Source organism: Schistocerca nitens, chromosome 6 (assembly GCF_023898315.1).
Source record: "Schistocerca nitens isolate TAMUIC-IGC-003100 chromosome 6, iqSchNite1.1, whole genome shotgun sequence".
Taxonomy (NCBI): domain Eukaryota; kingdom Metazoa; phylum Arthropoda; class Insecta; order Orthoptera; family Acrididae; genus Schistocerca; species Schistocerca nitens.
This window is the reverse complement of record NC_064619.1, coordinates 451,087,037-451,101,295: the sequence shown is the minus strand read 5'-3', so window position 1 is coordinate 451,101,295 and position 14,259 is coordinate 451,087,037. Positions and strand designations below refer to the sequence as shown.

General features: G+C 38.2%; 1 protein-coding gene across 3 annotated transcripts in view; it reads left to right on the top strand.

The window, feature by feature from the left end:
• LOC126262326 (uncharacterized) overlaps positions 1–14,259 on the top strand; it is a 422,509-nt gene that overhangs the window by 315,606 nt on the left and 92,644 nt on the right. For all 3 annotated transcript variants that reach the window (XM_049958882.1, XM_049958881.1, XM_049958880.1), the window contains one exon: positions 8,110–8,213. In XM_049958882.1, the coding sequence (XP_049814839.1) occupies positions 8,110–8,213 (104 nt within the window). The remainder of the gene's footprint in view (positions 1–8,109; positions 8,214–14,259) is intronic.

The window sequence follows — 14,259 nt, the reverse complement described above, 5'->3', positions numbered from 1 at the left end:
ATTGTGTTGTACAGGTGCCGGATGTCAGTTTGTGGATTGAAGTTTCATGCTTTTTGCACTTAGTCGGCCAATACAGGCATGATTAATGCTGTTTGTGGATGACACAGGAGTCGTCATTCGATGATGTGCCAAATGTGCTCGAATGGAGACAGATCTGGTGATTGAGCAGGCCAAACCAACATGTCACCCCTATGTAGAACATGTTGGGTTACAACAGCAGTATGTAGTTGAGCATTATCCTGTTGGAAAACACCACTTGGAATGCTGTTCATAATGGCAGAACAGCAGGTCTAATCACTAGACTGACATACAGATTTGCAGTCAAGGTGCATGGGGTAACCACAAGAGTGCTCCTGTAGACATAGATCATAACTCCAGGTGTAGGTCCAGTGTGTCTAGCACACATACTGGTTGGTTGCAGACCTTCAGCTGGTCTCCTAACCAACACGCACCCATCACTGGTACCGAGGCAGAACCACAACAGACCCCCTCCCTATACTCCAGTGAGCTCTCACCTGACACCACTGAAGTCCTAAATGGATGAAGTTTGGGGCCAGTGGAATGCATCGTACAGTTCGTCTGGCTCAGAGCTGACCTTGAAGTAATTGATTTTTAACAGTTTGTTGTATCACAATGGTGCCAACTGCTGCCTAGGTTGTTGCTGCAGATACATTATGACGCACCAGAGCCATACACCAAACACAAAGGTCTTCCCTCTTGGTAGAGTCATGGGGGTGCCCAGAGCCTGTTCTTCTTGCAACCATACATTCTCATGATTACCGCTGCCAGCAGTCACGTACAGCAGCTACTTTCCTGCCAAGTCTTTCTGCAATATTGCAGAAGGAACATCCAACTTCTCATAACACTATTACACTACCTCATTCAAACTCATTGAGGTGTTGTTAATGGCATCGTTGTCACCTTAAAGGCATTTTTTACAAACATCAGCTCACCATACCTAATCTCAAATGTAACTAACTCTCATTGCCATTACCGTATGTACTTAAAGCAAATCTGATTTTGGCATGAAATCTGAATAGACATTATCTTTCAGATGTAGAAACATACCCATCAACTTTCATCTATGTTGCACAACATCCTCTTGGGGTTGCAATTTTTTTCCTCCAGTGTACATATCACATCTGATAAATTTCTTCACATGACTAACAGTTGGTATGTGTTCATCTTCCCTCATTTGAATCAGCTCATGTGTTCTGTAATTGCTGAGGAAAAGTTATGGGAATCCTTCATTGGTACTGTTGAACAGATGCTATTGGAGACAGTTATTTTAGTTTCCCTGTGGCATGTATCCCTCATGTGAAATGTGTAACTGACTATAATGCATGTCTCTTACATGAAATGACATTTTAATGATGTGTAGGTGAGAATGGAAATCGAAGAAAGCTAAAAGATTAAATTCAGTGGCATCACATACCTTGGTCCTGGTAAAAAGCACCTTGTACACCACCAGACTTAATATCCCTTTTTGACAAACAAATCATTGTCGGATAAATTACAAGAGAATAAAATTTTAAATAGTGCTGACAGAAACATTTAAGGTAGAAAAAGTTTCCAATCATTATGAATTTTTGTATTCCTCCTTCAGTTTTGTAAAAAGGTGATCTACACACATGAACACACTCAACTGAGGCCTGGCCCCATTTGTTCACAACAAGAGGTATGTACAGGATGCCCCTCAGAAACAGTGCAAGTTATTGTAAGTCTGTATTCCAAAGCAATGTCCAGTCCACACCATATCAAAGTTCATTTTATGGCAAATAGAGTCCACAGTGTAAACACCATAGGAAAACTAATAGCACACTCACAGTGCACTCCACAGACAGCATTACAACTGACTCAGACCACTCCTAAGGCTTTTTATATGCCAGATACTGGTGTGATCTTATCAGAGGATGCACCTTATGGCAAGCACCCTTTAGGAAATTGATAGTAATATTACACAGGCTATTCAGTTCCACAGATGCCACTACAGTAATGGAGGAAAGGTGAATGTGTTGGGTAAACCGTAAAATTGTGAAGGAGGCACAGGTCCCTCAGACCTCTGGATGAGAGGAAGTCACCTGTTGTGAGGCTAGATGGAGATAAAGATGAAGAGGGAGATTTAAGAGAGAGATCTCAAAGATAAGCACTGTGCCAGTTTCAGTTCAGAGGTGATGTATTAAGAAGAAGAGAAACAAAGAGTGGAGTGAATTATGCAGTTAATAACTGGAGGGGAACAGGAAAAGAGAGAAGGAGGAACAACATATGAGAGAGAGAGAGAGAATTCATTAAATAATGAAATTCTACCTCTGGGTTGGAAGGAGGGAAGAAAATGGAAAGAAGGGAGGAGGATTGTTAATGGTGGTTAGAACCAGGAGGAGGACATGACACAAAGGATAAGTTGTAATCATTATCAGTGTCAAATGTCTTCACTGCAATGAGACATTCTATAGAATTTAATCCCATGTAACATTCAGCATTACTGTTCAGATTTATATCATGCCATAAATTGCTTTATTATTTACCCTTACCTACATGCTGGACAGCAAAAAAAAAAAAAAAAAAAAAAAAAAAAACAGGTTTCATGGAGTGGATAACCACCTTAATGAACAAATATTCTCTAAAATAATACTGAGTACAAACAGTATTTTAACAATATTAATGGCACAGTCCTAATTTAAAATTGGGGTAACTGTTGCTCTTGTTCAAATCAAAATTTTCAGACAAAATTAGCAACCAATTGATGATGGTGTGGATGAGCTGAACCATGTTTACGAAAAATGTGGAAAAGGAAACATTGTAATATGGAACAATGATGCAGATTCCTGGAAACAGAAGCAGCAAAGTGAAAGGAAGATCATGTATCACCTCATTTACACTGATAGCGTACGTTGAATGATGAAACTTCTTTCCACTTTTGGGATTCAATGTGACTAACATCAATCAGGCACAGCCGTATCATCACAGTGTAACAGCCTTGACCATGGAGTTGGGCATATTATTTTAACTTTTAATATCATATTTATCTTGGCATGCTGATGTGGAGGTACTAACACACTTGTTCATTAGTTTGATATTTCATGCATTGTATGCATTCTAATGTTTCATTACACGTCACTATATTCATAGCAGATGATAGATATTTATAATTTTTAGGATTGGTTTCTCAGTTGTACTACATTCACATGAAACACATAAGCAGCACAAACACACAAACATAATGTTCAGTAAGAATTATCTTACTCTGAATTTCTGCAGTTGCTATTGTAGTGCATCACTACTGGGAGCAGGGAGGAAGCTATTTACATTAGATCATTTGACTGAGTGATAGGATTAATTCATGTCACTACATAAACATTTTCAAGGTTGCCTTCACTCCAAAGTTGTTTTGACATGTGGCCTACCAGTTATATTTTTCTTGTATTTGTACTTCTTTATTGGTCCTGCAGAATTAAGTATTTTATTTATAATATGTACATAAGTTTGACTGAGTGATAGGATTAATTCATGTCACTACATAAACATTTTCAAGGTTGCCTTCACTCCAAAGTTGTTTTGACATGTGGCCTACCAGTTATATTTTTCTTGTATTTGTACTTCTTTATTGGTCCTGCAGAATTAAGTATTTTATTTATAATATGTACATAAGTTTTATTGTTTGCATTTGTGGAATTCCATGTTTTGGTGTTTGAATATCTGTACTGTGTATTACAAATCGACTTTTATATATTACTGCCTAGGTAATCTATTTAATGTAACTTTACTTAGTCACAAAACTGAAAATATAGAACAAAAAGTAACTTCTGTGTAGATTTTGCCTTCTTGTCTAGTGGGCAAAATGGGATTCTGTATCTCAGTGCAGTGATCTTCCTGTCTGATGTAGAGCAATAAATTGAGAATCCGTATAAGTTTGAAAGAAAATTAACAAGTAACCTTTACAGCAATTCTTCACAGTTTATCACAATTCAAACACAAGATTTCTGTTAGCATGGTCCATTGTAAACAGATTTATAGGCTTACTGAGATAACTATTGTTCTGTGATAAATCATCAGAGTGGTCATGTACACATTAAGATGAAACATACATAAAACCCTTAGACTTAAGTAAGAATATAATAATTCCAATCCCAAACAAAGTAGGTGCTGACAGATGTGACTATTACTGCACCATCAGTCTAATAATTCACAGTTGCAAAATACTGCATAATGCTGACACTGTACCAATTGTTTACAGAAAAACGGAAAGACTGGTAGAAGGTGATCTCGCACATGATCAGTTTGTATTCTGGAAAATGTAAGAACACTTGAAAGAACGCAGACCTTACAGCTTACCTTAGAAGATAGACTGAAGATAGGCAAGCTTACATGTGTAGCATTTTTAGCCTTGACAGTGTTGACTATAATACCCTCTTTGAAATTCGGAAGGTAACAGGGATAAAATACAAGGGAAGCAGAAGGTTATCTACAACTTGTATGGAAATGAAGCTGCAGTAAGAAGAGTCAAAAGATAGGAAAGTGAAGTAGTAGCTGAGAACATAGTGAAACAGTGTTGTAGCCCAAGGAGAAATTTGGAAAGGGATATAATATTCAGGGAGAAGAAATAAAAGCTTTAAAGTTTGCTGATAACATTGTAATTCTACCAGAGATGATAAAGAACTTGAAAGAGCAGTCAAACAAAGGGGATAGTGTCTCGAAAAGAGGTCATAAAATGAACATGAGTGAAAGTAAGACAAGTATAATAGGATGTTTTCAGATTAAAGAAGACAAAGCTCAAGGAATTAAGAGCAATATATGAGAAAAACAGAAGTAGATAAGTTTCGCTGTTTGGACAATGCAGACTGACAGTAACATGAAAAGTGTACTTCAGAAGATAAATTTGTTAGCATGAAAATTAAATTTAAGAATCAGGAGGTCTTTTTGGAAGGTATTTGTTTGGAGAGCAGCCTTCTATGAAGTGAAACATTGACGACAAACAGCTCAGACAACAAGAGAACAGAAGCTTTCAAAATGTGGTATTAAAGAAGAATGCTGAGGATTAGATGGGTAGATTGGATAACTAGTGATATGGTGAATTGAATTGGGAAGAAAAATGTATATAATTCATCTCCACTGCCCCAGATGAGCACCATCAGTGGGTATGGTGGCAACCTTCAGTGAGAACCCAGTCTTCTGACATTTTGGAGAGATACAGCAGTGTTACTCTTGGTGTCACAATATGGAGGGCTATCATGTATAGCTTCAGGTCATGACTGGTACTGAGTGAGGGAACTCTGACGGCACAATGGTATGTCGTGGACAACTTATATCCTCATTTATTACCTCCTTATAGGTGGCATTGTGGTGCCATTTTGCAGCACAACAATGTTTGTTCACACATGGCATATCTCTATGAAATGTCTTCACAATCTTGAGGTACTCTCATTGCCAGCACAGCCCCAGATGTGTTCCCAACAGAACGTGTGTGGGACCAGGTCAGACATGAACTCTTCTCCAGTGCCAGTAGCCTGAATGCAAGGACCAGTTACAACAGTTATGGGCTATTTTGCGTCAGGGGAGGATACAACAGCTGTACGACTCTCTTCCAAACCAAATCAGTGCATACATCCAGGCCAGAGATGATGCAACATCATACTAATAAGTGGGGTTATACTGCCAAATTCTTTGTAAATTTGATCCTCCTTCCCTTATGAGTGCTTCACTTTTCTTATCAGGCATTGTGGACTGATTCATTGGGTCTGACTTTGAGTTTCTGATTTCCATTTTGTCCGCTCTCACTCCTTCTCCCTCAGATCTCCTGCCCTCTATACCTTCAGCTGATTCTTGTCGACTTCACGAGTGAGTTTGGCTGTTAATGACTACAGCTCATTCTTTCATCAAGAAAATTATATCTGCGTAAATGAATTTATGATGAGAATGGAATCAGTAAAATAAAATGGAATGAAATGATACCAGTGAAAGCCAGTGAGAAAAGTTGAAGCTGGAATATAGTGAGTATGTAGTAATAACCAAAAAATTTGTAACAGCCCAGGACTTGAGCCTGGATCTCATGCTCTTTGTGAGCAGTTGCCTTAAGCATTAGGCTCTTTGCCCATGACCTGACTCAAGTTTCTTTGTCATTGATGTTTTTACCTAAAATTTCAAAATTCTAACTGGCTTTCTCTGGTAGCAATTCATGTCATTGTGTCCTCATTTACTTCAGTCCTACCAGCCATTCATTTTAGTGACTCTGAATTATTTCATATACACTGGTGGGCCAATTCTTTATGACCACCTGCTTATTAGTATAGTAATCTGCTTGTGGGATGCATTCTTCGTAGGTTTCTGTATGTATCTGGCACCAAATATCTATGTGCAGGTCATGCAGTTCCTGTAAATCATTGACCGGTGGTGTGTGGGCATGGAGCTTCAAGCAGCACTCCTGTTGTATTTGTCACGTGAGGTCAGTGGAATTTGGTGGCCAAGACATCAATGAGAGTTCTCTCTTACATTCCACAAATCACTGCAGCATGATTAAGAGCTTGTGGTATGGACTGTTATCTGGATGTAAGAGTCAATCATCATGGGGAAAAACATCAAACATGAAGGGATGCAGGTATTTCACAGTAACGTTCACAGAGTCCTCAGAAATCATGGTGCCTATGATTACTACCACTGGTCCCATAGAAGTTAGGTCAGTGATCCCCACTGCATAATATTGCCCCCACTGACCTACGTCTGTGGCATGGCGCATGTTTCAAGTAGTCATTTGCCTGGGTTAAGATGTGTGACTATGAACTTGGTGTAACAAGAAACATGATTCATCTGACTAGGCTACATCTTTGTATTGATCCACAGTCCAATCTCACTGATACCATAATCACTGCAATCATAATTGACAGTGTCATTGGGTCAGTAGTGGAACGTGTATAGATTGCCTGCTATGGAGTCTCATATTCAACAATATACACTGAACAGTGTGCTCCAAAACACTTGTGTCTGCACTTGCATAGTACTTTGTCTTCAGATCTGCCACAAATCGCCACCGATCCTGCTTGATGGAACAGGCAAGCCTCCAACCTCCAAGCTCTGTGATGAGGCGTAGACATCTCCTTGTTACCTTCTCATGGATTAAATGTTGTTTAATCTCTTTCCACAAATGCTCATGACAGTAGCACGCTAACAACTGAACAGCATTTCTGAGATGCTATTTCCCAGGTGCTGGGCCATAACAATGTGCCTGTTGCCAAGGTTGCCTATGTCAATGACTTCCCCATTTGCAGCATGTATCATTTTATATTATTCCCCACTTGTCTATGCTCTACTTATATGCTTTCCTTAACATGTTACATATCCACAACACCACCAGGTGACATTCAGTCACGTGGTGGACAGTGGTCATCCTTTGTGACAGAGTAAGCTACAGTCCTCCACCAGTGGAATTCCCCTAGTGGTGCCATTCCCACATACCCCATGGGGGAACCTTTGGTAATAACATTCAGAAATCATACGTGGAGATGTCAGAGACATTGAAAGTTTGAGTAAGGCCTGGAGGCATTCTCAGAAAGCCTAATGGTTAAAGTGACAGCTCACAAAAAGCAAGAAATCAAAGTTATGTTTTGGCATTAAGTTTCAGTATTCCTCATTCATTCAAATTTCATCATTTTTATTGCTAGTATATTCTTCTTTAGCATCTGTATAGAATTTATTAGAAGATGATTCTATTTACTGTAAAGCAAGTTACACGTAAAAAGATGAAACCTGTATCATAGTTATTAATATGAATGATGGCCCTAACTTACTGACCTTTTGTATGCTTCATTCAGATATCTTTGATATGGGTATGAAGCACACATTAGATACTGAGGATGTGTATGATGGCCATAAGATAATAAGAGTGTCTGTAAAAGATTTAAAGGTTCAGATCCATCTGAATACTTAGGTCTTTATAAAATGGTTTTTGCATTGCCAAATTAATGGCTGGTTCTCACATAAAGGTACCAGGTAAAAGTTGGTGTGTGAGTACGTATTCATCACTATAAGCATTTACAAACTTTGGAAAAACTGCTGTTTTGAGACTTTATATGTATTTTGAATAAAATGAAATTTAAGAAAATATTGGTTTGTGTTCAGATAAGCCTTTACCAGAGGAAGACTCACCAACAGCTGCTCATGCTGCGCTAAAGAAGTTAATTCATAAAATAATAGGAGAAGCAATGACTCTTCCACCAATGCAGGTAAGATTAACTGATCAGTATTAAACAATGTATGAGAAAATCATTTATGAAATAAGTCAGAAAGTTATATAGTTCACATTTAAATTTACAATATAGTATGAGTATGGCTGGTAAGTATTATGTGTTACTGAATGAGAATTCATTTATAGCCATTTTAGCTGCAGACAGAAGAAAGCAAATAAACTATTATTGCATAAGAAAATCAATCACTAATTCTATGTTATAGTTATTATTTGCATGCAGGCATAGATGATAGCTATTTTATTCTAGTATTGTATTCTCTGGCATATGCTGGGGTCTACAGATGTGTGTGAGAATTGCATTTGTTGTGCCTGTATGTAACTCAAAATTTCCAGTATATGGTGAGTAGCAGTCGATTCTATTCATAATATTGTCATTAAAAACTATTTTGTATTTATTTATCCTTGAAACTGAACATTTGGGTTTTTGTTTGAATGTCACTAATAATACAAGACAGTTGCCAGTGGCGTGTACTGAATTTTTCATTAAGATAATCTGTTACAAAGGGGAAAAAAGTTCCATTTTATATGTAATGCCTTCCTTTTGGTGAATTTGTTGATCACTAGGTCATGAAACTCAGATTCATCCACCGAGCAAGGTGGCACAGTGATTAGCACACTGGACTCGCATTCAGGAAGATGACGGTTCAATCCCCCGTCCGTCCATGCTGATTTAGGTTTTCCGTGATTTCCCTAGATCTCTTCAGGCAGATGCTGGAATGGTTCCTTTGAAATGGCATGGCTGATTTCCTTCCCCATCTTTCTGTAATCCGAGCTAGTGCTCTGTCTCTAATGACCTTGTTGTTGACAGAACATTAAACACTAATCTCTTCCTCCTCCTCCTCCTCCTCAGATTCACTCCTCAACTGCCACAAGCTACCTTTTTCAGTGGATAATAGAGTGAAGTTTGTAAATCTTCTTGAATTTGTGAACTATATAAATAATTTTTTATCCTTTCCAGGGCTATAAAGCTTCTGTCAGCTGAGGCACTAGATGCAAGAACAGTCAAAAAAGTTCAGAGGTTTACAATTTTATGGTATTCTGTTTGGAGTCTATTTGACTTAATAGACCTGAACAAATTAATAACAGATTCATATCACATTTCTCCTGAAATACATTTAACTACTAGCTGTGATCTTAGAAGTAAAAATCATAAATTATCCGTAGTGGTATTTTAGTTGTTGTAAAGTAAGTTCAGGAGCATTGTATTTATATTTATCAATATTATATACATTTAAAAGTTCAGAAAATAACATAGTCTATGTTACAGACTCTTATCTTGTAACTGTCCATAATGTCACACTAGATTTTTCTTAAGTTTGTTTCTAAGCTGACTGCATTGTACCTAGGATGTTTAGTTAAAATTCATCTATATGTTGCCCATGAATGACTCTTTTTCCAAATTCTTTCAAATCTGTGACGTTTGGTTTTCAAAATTTCTCAGAATTCATAATTTTTTTCACATAATATTCACTGTCATAATCTCTGGCTTGCAGTAAGTTGGATAATGCGTCAGTGAGAGGGAAAATATATGCAAAAGTATGTAGAAAGAAATTGAAACTGACATCTTGCATAGTGATTTCAAATCCATGAGCTGTTCCTTTGTCTCACTTCTCATCTGAATCTGTTATCTTCTTGAAAAGTGAAATCAGTTCATGGAATGAGATGCAGAGCTCTTGGCACTCATTTCTGTACTTCTTCATTTAGAGTGCTGGTTCTTTTGGATAAGGTGGAGAAGCAAATGCCAAGACCATTTAAACAGAGGAAAACAGTCTACATTCTTTGACCTTTGACATGGCTTACAATAGCATTAAATTCAGTCAGTAAGTGAAGTATTGAACAAACATTGCACTAGGAAATGTGTTCTTCAGTGTAGACTACAACCCATTCAAATGGCCAGCAATAACTGCACCACCATCATAACTCTTATGCTACCTGATGTTCATGAATTTTAAAAATATTTCATGGAGTCCACCATTAGCTATGACACAGCAAAATACTGACACCTGCAATAAATTATTCACATTAGTTACTTTGTCCAGAATAACACAGACAAAATTCGATTCAATTAACTCCTTTCTTATTTTATTCATGAGAGTGTGTGAAAAATGAACATTTACGTGATTCTGTATTGGATTTGACATTCCTTTAAACATGGAAGGATGTTTTAAATGATGATTTAGCTTTTCATGATATTTACTGTGGAGATGTAAGAGTTCAATGTATTTTCCTTTATTCAGGGACCCGTGTGTCCATCATTTTCTCCAAGCACCATCTCTTCCACTGATGAGAAAAAAACTTTATCAGTTAAACATTCCATTATGTCCGTGGACATTAGACATGACACAGTAACCAACACTATTCCAAATAGGTTTATAATTTATAAACAACAGACATGGCCTTTGTGTATCAGGATATCATCACAACTATTCATTATTGTTGTCAAGTTATGTATTGTGCAATATTGCAGTGCCTGTGTTGTTCACAATCACAGATACAATGCAAAGTTCCTTTGGACATGCAAGCATGTCTGAAGGAACAGGCATGGCACCAACTACAGCCATTATGAAATGTATTTGCACTTGCAAATATAGGCAACCGTCAGCTGGACAAATGAAATCTGTGCTGGACCAGTATAAGTACAGTTTGTTGACACATGGTTGATTACTTTGTTGACACATGGTTGATGACATACAGAGGTTTGTGTCTGGCTGTGAGTCACACTCGGATAGCCTAATGGTAAGGCATCAGTTCATGATAGGTGGGGAATCTGGGTTCGTACCCCGGTCTGGCACAGATATTCATTGTCATCATTTCGTTAGACAGCTGATGGTGTCCATATTCACAACTGCAAATACATTTCATATATTTGCATAGTGAAGCACTATGCAAGATTTCATCTTAGTTGTTACACATTATTCGGGTGTATGTCTACCTTTTTGTATTATATTCCTCTTTTCTTGGAAATTGCTGGTGGCAAAACTGTGCAGGAGAATCCCACAGTCTGCACATTCACACTTACGTTGCCCTGCTTTGGTTTCCATGTTATCTTCACTCTGCACTGTCACATGCAACAAGCATGGTTGCTTACCATCCCACCAACTGCAGTATACCTATGTTATGCTTAGTGGAAATTGCTATTTACATATTTGAAACTATGTTTCAAATGTATAATTAATCATTTACCTTAATCATGAGCAAATTTTTCTTAGCATAAAAAAAGAAAATCCAACTTTTAGTTATTTTATCCTCACAGTAAGGCCCACAGTTACACCACTGTGAAGTCAACCTGACAGCAGTAGCTTTAAAATGCCTTTTTGAGTAACATCATCATCATAATAACAGCTTTTATAAAGGTATGGTTCTGCACAAAAGTGGAGAAGTACCATACTAACCATGACCTGGCTTTGGCCTTGTACTGGGCACCAGAATGACTGGATGAATGGAAGTATGACAAATAATACAGTCTATTAAAAACAAAGATTCTGTGACTTACCAAACGGAAAAGCGCTGGTAGATAGACACAATAGAAAAACACACACACACACAATTTCAAGCTTTCGCAACCCATGGTTGCTTCATCAGGAAAGAGGTAAGGAGAAGGAAAGACGAAAGCAGACATATGCTTGTGTCTGTATATGTGTGGATGGATATGTGTGTGTGTGCGAGTGTATACCTGTCCTTTTTTCCCCCTAAGGTAAGTCTTTCCGCTCCCGGGATTGGAATGACTCCTTACCCTCTCCCTTAAAACCCATATCCTTTCGTCTTTCCTTCTCCTTCCCTCTTTCCTGATGAAGCAACCGTGGGTTGCGAAAGCTTGAAATTTTGTGTGTGTGTTTGTGTGGTTTTTTTTATTGTGTCTATCTACCAGTGCTTTCCCATTTGATAAGTCACAGAATCTTTGTTTTTAATATATTTTCCCCATGTGGAATGTTTCTTTCTATTTTATTCAAATAATACAGTCTCATAGACAATACATTTTCAGATGTAGGACATACAGAAGTAGAAATAATAAATGCTGGTTTAGGTTTATCTGACAGTGCTTTAGTCTTCAAAATTCCTTCGATACCATTGAAAGAAAGAAAAGTACAATTGATGCATACATGAAATTTTCTACAAAAACTGTGTAAACTTTGTAAACATCCCAAATAATTACTCCTGGGTGAAAATGCTGTCCCCGACAAATGCATGTTGTTGTTGTGGTCTTCAGTCCTGAGACTGGTTTGATGCAGCTCTCCATGCTACTCTATCCTGTGCAAGCTTCTTCATCTCCCAGTACCTACTGCAACCTACATCCTTCTGAATCTGCTTAGTGTATTGATCTCTTGGTCTCCCTCTACGATTTTTACCCTCCACGCTGCCCTCCAATGCTAAATTTGTGATCCCTTGATGCCTCAAAACATGTCCTACCAACCGATCCCTTCTTCTAGTCAAGTTGTGCCACAAACTTCTCTTCTCCCCAATCCCATTCAATACCTCCTCATTAGTTACGTGATCTACCCACCTTATCTTCAGCATTCTTCTGTAGCACCACATTTCGAAAGCTTCTATTCTCTTCTTGTCCAAACTAGTTATCGTCCATGTCTCACCTCCATACATGGCTACACTCCATACAAATACTTTCAGAAACGACTTCCTGACACCTAAATCTATACTAGATGTTAACAAATTTCTCTTCTTCAGAAACGCTTTCCTTGCCATTGCCAGTCTACATTTTATGTCCTCTCTACTTCGACCATCATCGGTTATTTTACTCCCTAAATAGCAAAACTCCTTTACTACTTTAAGTATCTCATTTCCTAATCTAATTCCCTCAGCATCACCCGACTTAATTTGACTACATTCCATTATCCTCGTTTTGCTTTTGTTGATGTTCATCTTATATCCTCCTTTCAAGACACTGTCCATTCCGTTCAACTGCTCTTCCAAGTCCTTTGCTGTCTCTGACAGAATTACAATGTCATCGGCAAACCTCAAAGTTTTTACTTCTTCTCCATGAATTTTAATACCTACTCCGAATTTTTCTTTTGTTTCCTTTACTGCTTGCTCAATATACAGATTGAATAACATCGGGGAGAGGCTACAACCCTGTCTCACTCCTTTCCCAACCACTGCTTCCCTTTCATGCCCCTCGACTCTTATAACTGCCATCTGGTTTCTGTACAAATTGTAAATAGCCTTTCGCTCCCTGTATTTTACCCCTGCCACCTTCAGAATTTGAAAGAGAGTATTCCAGTCAACATTGTCAAAAGCTTTCTCTAAGTCTACAAATGCCAGAAACGTAGGTTTGCCTTTTCTTAATCTTTCTTCCAAGATAAGTCGTAAGGTCAGTATTGCCTCACGTGTTCCAACATTTCTACGGAATCCAAACTGATCTTCTCCGAGGTCGGCTTCTACCAGTTTTTCCATTCGTCTGTAAAGAATTCGCGTTAGTATTTTGCAGCTGTGACTTATTAAACTGATAGTTCGGTAATTTTCACATCTGTCAACACCTGCTTTCTTTGGGATTGGAATTATTATATTCTTCTTGAAGTCTGAGGGTATTTCGCCTGTCTCATACATCTTGCTCACCAGATGGTAGAGTTTTGTCATGACTGGCTCTCCCGAGGCCATCAGTAGTTCTAGTGGAATGTTGTCTACTCCCGGGGCCTTGTTTCGACTCAGGTCTTTCAGTGCTCTGTCAAACTCTTCACGCAGTATCTTATCTCCCATTTCGTCTTCATCTACATCCTCTTCCATTTCCATAATATTGTCCTCAAGTACATCTCCCTTGTATAAACCCTCTATATACTCCTTCCACCTTTCTGCCTTCCCTTCTTTGCTTAGAACTGGGTTTCCATCTGAGCTCTTGATATTCATACATGTGGTTCTCTTCTCTCCAAAGGTCTCTTTAATTTTCCTGTAGGCAGTATCTATCTTACCCCTAGTGAGACAAGCCTCTACATCCTTACATTTGTCCTCTAGCCATCCCTGCTTAGCCATTTTGCACTTCCTGTTGATTTCATTTTTGAGACGTTTGTATTCCT